The sequence below is a fragment of the Danio rerio genome, chromosome 8 (genome assembly GCF_049306965.1).
Source record: "Danio rerio strain Tuebingen ecotype United States chromosome 8, GRCz12tu, whole genome shotgun sequence".
Taxonomy (NCBI): Eukaryota; Metazoa; Chordata; class Actinopteri; order Cypriniformes; family Danionidae; genus Danio; species Danio rerio.
The window spans coordinates 28,294,029-28,302,500 of record NC_133183.1 but is presented as its reverse complement, the minus strand read 5'-3'; the positions used below and the strand labels follow the sequence as shown (position 1 = coordinate 28,302,500).

General features: G+C 34.6%; 1 protein-coding gene across 3 annotated transcripts in view; it reads right to left on the bottom strand.

Annotated features, from left to right (window-relative positions):
* Positions 1–6,141, bottom strand: part of amt (aminomethyltransferase) — a 13,050-nt gene extending 6,909 nt beyond the window's left edge. Inside the window, exons 1-4 of one of the 3 annotated variants that reach the window (XM_073909360.1) lie at positions 5,906–6,141; positions 3,654–3,821; positions 556–636; positions 349–484 (exon numbers count right to left, since the gene is read on the bottom strand). Coding sequence is in view for 2 of the 3 variants with exons in the window: in NM_001006021.1 (NP_001006021.1) it covers positions 353–484; positions 556–636; positions 3,654–3,821; positions 5,906–6,016 (492 nt within the window). In the remaining variant the exon portion in view is untranslated. 3 annotated transcript variants of the gene reach the window in all.
* Between the last annotated feature and the right edge of the window lie 2,331 nt (positions 6,142–8,472).

The following is an 8,472-nucleotide window of genomic DNA, read 5'->3' as shown; positions in this document are numbered from 1 at the left end:
AGATATTGTGAAGAAAGCTGAAAACCGGTAACCATTGACATCCATTGTAGGAAAATCAAATTCTATGGAAGTAAATGGTTGCAGGTTTACAGCTTTCTTCAAAATATCTTATTTTGTGTTCAATAGATGAAACATGTTTGGTACAAGTAGAGTTAGCAAATAACACAGAATTTTCAGTTTTGAGTGAACTATCCCTTTACTTACAGTATAGTAATTGGACGCCCCCTTGTGGTGTTTAAGTTTAATATAATCTTCAAAATTCCTATATTCCCGTTAATAAATAATATCAGAACACCAAGGTCAACCAGTCAGAAAGTAAATAAGCATGTGTATGTCATTAACTGTTACTGGCCTGCATGTGAGCGGAGTCTTTGTCCGCACAGCCAGCATTGGAGACGACATACAGGTAGTCTTGATCTGTTTTAGTTACAATCAGATCATCCATGATTCCTCCTTTAGAGTTTGTGAAGAGGGACAAAGTGCCCTAAAAAGAAAATATTATTATTATTTTGCATGACTGTTTACATCTCTCATTAGAACGCGAGTATGTTTTACCTGGTTGTCTTTCAGCTCCGCAATGTCTCCAACAATCAGAGACTCAATGAACTTCACTCTGTCTTTACCATAGACTTTAGTCTAGAAAGAGAAAACAACAAATGTTTATTAGATACCATTCGCACGAATACCTCATGATCGTGAATCACCAGCATTGTCCATTATAAATTGTCCATTTTAAATTACTTTTTTTTCAATTATTACAGTTTGTGTTGGGCCAAAAAGAGGTATGTGTTAGTATTTGTTTGCGCGAATATCATAATTATCATTTAACAATGTACAAGCTGACTAACACGCTTGTCACTTACAGTGCTTAGCATATATAAGTACACCCTCACAAATCTCTCTTTTAAATTATATTTTTAATACCAAGCTATACAATAATATATTCATGTATATACATTAGATTAATCAGTACTGAAGCCAAATCTCAAATAATTATGCTGAGCACTGTATATTGCAAAAAAAAAAAATAAATATATATATATATATATATATATATATATATATATATATATATATATATATATATATATATATATATATATATATATATATATATATATATATATCATCTTTAAAGGCCTTCAGTAGGCCTTCAGTGGAATAAAGCCTAAAAGAATAACAAAATCATGATCTAATTACTTTTTTTGTCACATGATCAGCAGTACGTGTACTATGATGAGTGAAAAGCTGAGATGCTGGCTCCAGACCATGCTAAATACATCGACATACTCCAAAAACAAAACAATAAACTATTAGCAATGCTGACAATTAATACGTGAAAGACAATAAATATGCAAAGAAAAACACACATTACACACAAATAGACACAGACAGACAAGTATACAGTCAAAAAGGTGACTGTTGGTGGAAAATTATTATAGGCAATATTGTTTTAAGTAAGGAAGGATACAGTCATAAAGAGCCTTTCATGTAACTGATAATTAATTATTAATATAGTTATCGAATTAACACAACTGCTCAACAAATGAAACATTTATATTAAGCAAGCTATATTTTAGACTTAGGTGTCATTGTGGCACAGTGCGTAGCACAATCGCTTCATAGCAAGAAGGTTGTTGGTTTGAGCCTTGGCTGCCTGGGTCAGTTGGCATTTCTGTGTGTGGAGTTTGCATGTTCTCCCTGTGCTCGTGTGGGTTTCCTCCGGGTGCTCCGGTTTGCCCCACAAGTCCAAAGACGTGGTACAGGTGAATTGGGTTAAGCTAAATTATCCATATGTGTGTAAATGAGGGATGTTTCCCAGTGATGGGTTGCAGCTGGAAGGTCATCCGCTGCGTAAAACAAATGCTGGATAAGTTGGCGGTTCATTCCGCTGTGGCAACCCCATATTAATAAAGGGACAAAATAAAATCCAGACTCAATGTCTTCCTGTTTTGCCAGTTGAAGATTTGTACATCTTACAGTTCTACTGTGCCGTTTCATTCCTGAAGTAGTTTGTTTTTTTAACTAGACATTGGTCACAATGATTCAACAGTTCATTGATAGACAATGCTGGAATCTCAAATTGCACATTTCCTGACTCTACAGGCATGTACATAGGCACAAAATGTTATGTGAAATAGATAAATTCACAGTACTTATAAATTAGAAGGCATAAAGTATCCAGGTGATATGACACTAAAACCATCAATAGTGGGGACAATTCAGAGTATCAGCACAAAAACTGAGCAAAAGAAATGTTGCTATCACGCACCTGTAAGTCCACAACTATTAGGGCTGCACAAAACACAAAAACTGACATGGCACAATTATTTTATCTATGATATTAAACAGCAAAATTGAAAACCATCTCACCAGATGATTTGAATAACCCCATTTTTAAAGATTTTGTTATTTTAGTGTGTTTGCTCCAATTCTGTAGGGGAGTGAATCTGCATCTTACAAGCATAGATAAATAAAACAGCGCAAGGAAACAAGGCTCAATCACAATTCTACTTCTGTACCCCTATCCCTTTCCCTTCACCCCTTAAAACAGTGTATGAAGAAAAAGGGCTTCAAAATTTACCCCTAAGAAATGGGACAGTACTACAACACCTGCACACGTCATCATACTGCATGTCCTCGCGATCTCTTGCTTCATATGAGATCAGATGATGGCGACTGCTCTAGTTATTCCAGTTGTGTTATTTTTTGGTAATTATCTTTAGGAAATCACTGAAGGCATACATTTTGTTATCATAATGATATAATGTGGCAATAAGATCGTAACTATACTGTGTATTTACACAGTGGCCATTCATTCATCTATGTAAACACACCAAAAACAACAATAACATTGTAGAAGACACTGTAAAAAGGTCATTTTCAGCCTCTAGACTTTTCTGACAGGGTATTCGAGTGTCAGAATGTTGTGGGACTGCTATACAGGAGTTTTTATTAGGGATTATAGATAGCGAATTTTAGCGGGTTTTATTTTAGCGCTTTTTTAAAGCATGACGGTAAAACATTTATGCATTTATGAATATTTGATTTGATTAATTTATTTATTTTCGAACAAAAATATGATATATAAAATGTCATTAACAAAAAGAAATACATTTCAACATGGTCGAAAATGGAGCGGGATGAAGCATAAGCTTATTCACCCACCCCATTACCCCATACATCATTCGTTTATTACTTAAACATATTTATTCTTTTACCTATCTCTTCTTTTTACATGAAACTAATTTAATCCTTTTGGCATCTTTGAAAAATAATGTTTAGGGTTAGTATAATAAATATTAGGGTTAATATAATAAATCATGTGCTTGTTTGTTGTAAAAGCTTTGCTGCCGCTGTAGATGGTGTATTCTGGGAAATTTTCTTACCCTTTGGTTTCGAGTGCGGTCCTGAAAAATCTCTGTTCAAAGGGCTAGCTACCCTACCCCTTAGCCCTATGCCTTGAAGCTAAAGAGAATTGGGACACCCCAACTACACAGGAACGCGCAAAACAAGGGGTATGGGTAAGCGCTAAAGGATAGAATTGGGATTGGGCCCAAATATCATTACAATATCGATGCTGAAACAATATACCGTGTAGCACCAACTACAAACACCTACAACATCAGTAGATTTTTACAGTCCAGACTGACCTGTAGCATGTGACTGACATCGAAGATGGAGCAGTGCTGGCGCGTGTGCATGTGTGAGGTAATGTGACTGTCTTTGTATTGCACAGGCATACTCCAACCTGCAAACTCCACCATCTTCCCACCATGAGCCCTGTGGAAGTCATACAGCGGGGTTTTCCTGAGTGTCACCTATGTATAGAAAACAATACATCATCATACTATGAAGTGTTATAAAGTACATTAGTAAGAAAACAACAACAACAGGGCATTGAATTGTTAGAGAATAATACACACCCACTGTGAAAGTGTGCATTAATTCAGCAGACAGCACCTAAAGACATCGCACAGATGTTATATTTCAAGGCAGTCATGTTTTTTCCTAAAACTGCTGCTGTGTGTTGTACTAGTTTCCTTCAAGTTTCTCATTTAAGAATTTAGTTTTGATTTGATGTTTGGCTGTGAAGTAATTTACAAAACTTAAGAGTGTTCATCAGCCAACAAAAAACTAGCATTCAACAGTCTTGTAGTATAAAATAAAATAATGCACGTGCAGCAAGTTTGAGGGATTAATAAGAGGATTCTACAACAAGTTAGATCATGTGCATGAAGCTTAATCTGCTTATGAAAGTGTGTGGCCTTTGACCTCAAGAACTGGTTTCAGCCAGCGAGTCCACCTGTGGCTGCCTCACATTAGGCCACATTAGCCATTTATGTTTTACGAAACCAGTCCAAAGTCAACTAAGCAGTCTGAATGAGAGACCAGAATATTATCTGATCTGAAAGAGAGAGAGTGTGTGTGATTTTATCTTTATTACACACAGTCAAACCAGAGAACTGACAAAAAGTGTGAGCCAGGCAAATTCTTTTAGAAAATATTAATGCTATGATTAGCTGTGATCTCGAGTGATTATAAGGATTATGTGAGGTTTTATTCAGTGTGAAAATTATACATTGACGATCGGGGGTGGAGGGGTCTATTTCTTTTTGGTAGTAGTTTGGTAATACATGCTTCAGTGAATCAAATTCATGAATGTATTTAAATTCCCTCTAATGTATTAATAAAATGTATACCTTTTCAGTGTTTTGAGGGATATTTAGTGACTATTTTAGAGGTTACTGTAGGTCAAACTATACAAATTATGTCTAATTTAGTTTTTTTGGCTACATGCAGATTTAATCACTTATTTTACAAAAAAACGTGTTTGGTTAATACTTAAGATTCTAGAACTGCCAGTTTCAGGCTGTTGAATATTTTCCTAGCATTGATTGGCGCAATTATACATTCACAATGGCATAATCCGTTATGGGGGTATAAACTGTAAATGTTTATTATATACATGTAATTATTAATATTTAAGATAAAGCTCAGAGATCAGTAAAAGCTATTTCTCACTATTAAAGGGCTGACCCCCCATACATCTGGTTTTGACGTCCTTTGAGGGATCAAGCGTTAATTAGGGGGGTCAATATACCAAACCCCCCTGTAATTCGCACCCTGGTTTTATTTCCTCCACACTATATGAACACTGTAAATTATATATTAATAGAAAAGGTCTCAGCAAAATAAACCCCTAATATAAATAATTGTTTATAAAATCATATACATCACACCTTAAAATGCTAGACAAATATCACGTGACTTTAATTGTTGTCCACGTTTGTTGCTGTTGTATGTTTAATGCCAACTAAAATATAAAATGGGTAAAATTACGGTTACTGGTAATCAGAACTTCCAAAAGCAAGTAATTTTCACAAACTTGTATAAAATATTCTTCAATTCTTCATGCAAAATGACTTCTTTGTCGTAACTGATAATATTAACTGAAAGACTATTTGGTTAATCCAAAAGTTGTAGCCTGTGTGCCAAGTGAAGTAAACTACAAATACTCCATGTGAAGTGTGTGTGGAGCAGTGAACCCTAGGTAGGGATCCTGTATGAATGGGGACGCAGTCTGTGTGTTTTTTCAGTCAGTATTTCACAACTCTGAACGAATGAACGCTCCCGTGCTCTCAATTAGACAGCAGCTCGAGCGGACAGAACAGCAGATGTTCCCTGTGCATGAACGACACTCTGAGCCAGAACCGACCCCTAAAACCTCAAGAATACAACAGATACCCAAAACCTCAAGATAAAATGTACCGATTGCAAACTTAATATTCCCAAACTTTGCAGGAAACGATCTTTACTCTTTAACTGCGGCTCCATAAAGTATTTGCTTAATTTTCGCGTCTGCATATCTGCTGATGTTTTAATGATGCGGTTTCGCGCATACCTCTGTGGAAGCTTGTCTGTCCTGCCGCCCCGTTGCTCCGAGTCCGACAGCCCGCGTGCTTTCCCTTGAAAGTCGCTTACACAGTCCTTTCGCAAAAGCCCGCGCGAGCATGTTGTGTTTGGTTGAGTTTGACAGCAGTTGTTCAACGCAGACAGACAGCAAACTGTCAGCTCGTTTGATCTCGACTCTTCACACTAGTAAATCTGCTTTCACTGCAAAACAAGCAGAGCAAATTCAGCGGAATCATGGGAAATGTAGTTGGAATTCCTGACGTACACGTGCAGTTGAGACATTCCCACAGACACTTCAATAAAACTTCTGACGAACGTTCCTTGTTTGTGAATACCTGGAACAAAATCAGGAATTGGATTGTTTTTTTAATACTTTCGATGACAACATATTTAGGAAAATGGCACTTAAGTTGCACTCAGTTTTCGATATGCTATGCTATGGAGCCCGTTCCTGCCACAAAATTTTATGTTAAGCAAAATTTTATGTTAAGCATATATCTGACAAGTATACATGATACATGATTATATGATAACATATGTAATTAATGAACTACATTAAATAAAAATACTACATTACGAAGGGATCCATCATTAAAATTATTAGATTGTAAAGCTTTTTTTCATTATAAGAGATGTTTATATAGCCTTCTTGTTTCTTGTTATTAATGTCAAAGAATTATAAAATGTTATTAAATCTTTAATTAAAAATAAAGAAGGAAGTAATAGACATTACTTTTGCCTTGTGTATGTGAAACTTCCCAAGAAAAATAATTTCAACGCATTATCGAGTGTATCATAGCCAGTTTTACAACTCAAAAAAAAAAGAATCATGCATTGCATTAGTCAAAGTTAATTATTTTGTAAAATGAATCAAAAATCAACCCTGAAACATGTTTTCAAAAATCATTAGAATTAATTAAAAAATTGCTACAATTTATCTCAAAATTGTGTGATACAAACTCAAAATTCTGCCTTATTTTCTTGTGAGTAAATTCTGAGTTCTAAGGTCAGAATTCTGAGAAATCAAGTCAAAGCTGTCTCACTGTTTCAGTTTTTTTTTTACTTTGTAACACCTTTTTACTGTGATCAATTAAATGTATTTTTGATTAATGAAGTATTTAAAATACTGTATATATTTAAATTACTCTTCAGTGTCATCATAAAACAGTAAATCTTTCTTGATCGTCCTATTAGGATTGTTTCTGAAGAATCATTTGGAACTGAGTATTAGCGCAATAATGCTGAAAAATTTAGCTTTAACACTATACAGGAATTAAAGGCATGTTACAATTTATTCAGACAGAAAACTTTGCAACAATAATATTTCACATTATATACATTATTATATTTGTTTTGTATTGTATTCTTAATTTAAAATAGACCTACGCTTGCAAAAGGGATTTCATTCAGAATGCTGGATCATTACATAATAAAACACCAGTGTGTTTTAGTTATAGTAGCTATGTGCTGTGGTTATTGTGTTAAGACAGGCTGCAGGGGCCTCAACTGTGCAATCTTGTTTTAAATTAATTCTCCATTATCATTTGCAATTTCAACAATCACCAATCATTTACCAGCAGGAATAAAACTGTAAAGTGCAAGTGCTGTTGATGAGCAGATTTATTTATCAATGCCAAATGCTGCCTTCTAAATACTAAAGTTGACATCTACAAATACAAATGAATCAAGCGAAAAAAGAAAGGCTTAGTGCATTTTGGGACCGCAGTCAAGTGAGCCGCCATATGAGAACAACCGGTCAAGCTAGCCACCTCCAGTATTTTAATGCACTTCTGTTTGAGGAATTACGGTACAGAAGCTAGGGCAGTCAAAAATCTCACAAAGACAAATATTTCAGCGGTTATTGGCCAAATGTGTCTAGTAAAAAGAAAACATGCATTAATTAAATCATAAATGTACCTTTTAAAATAAATATGAAAATATAGAACATTGAAATACATTTATTGCAGATTTTTTTGGAGTTTTGCAAAAGTCTGCCAGAATAATTTAACACTGATTGAATTCATGCTTTTTTCACTGATATTAATAATTGCTTTAGACTTGACATGACATTTATGCCAATTTACAAGGCAAAAACAAAATGAAGTCTGCAAAAACATCTGTTTTTTTTACTGCTATTGCTGAGAATTCTGCCATAGTTGACATAAAATATTCAATTAATTCTATTTCAGGATGACCTTGAATCAATTTCCATGCCAAAGGTGATTGGCATTTACAGCTGAATATGGCGGAAAAATAAAGGCAAAGTCTGCAAGAATACATCACTGATCATTTTCTGCTTTTTATACATGTACTAATAAAATTTCTTCACAGTTGACAAGACATTTCAATAAATTCTAATTCAGGATGACCTTGATTCTTTCCATGGGAAATTTTATTGGCATTTACAGCTGAATTTGGCAGAAAAATAAAGTATGGAGAAGTACATTACATCACTGATAATTTCTTGCTTTTTCTACTGCAATAATAAAAAATTCTTCAAAGTTGACATGAAATAATCATTGAACTCTCATTAAGGAGGACACTGACTCTTTACAT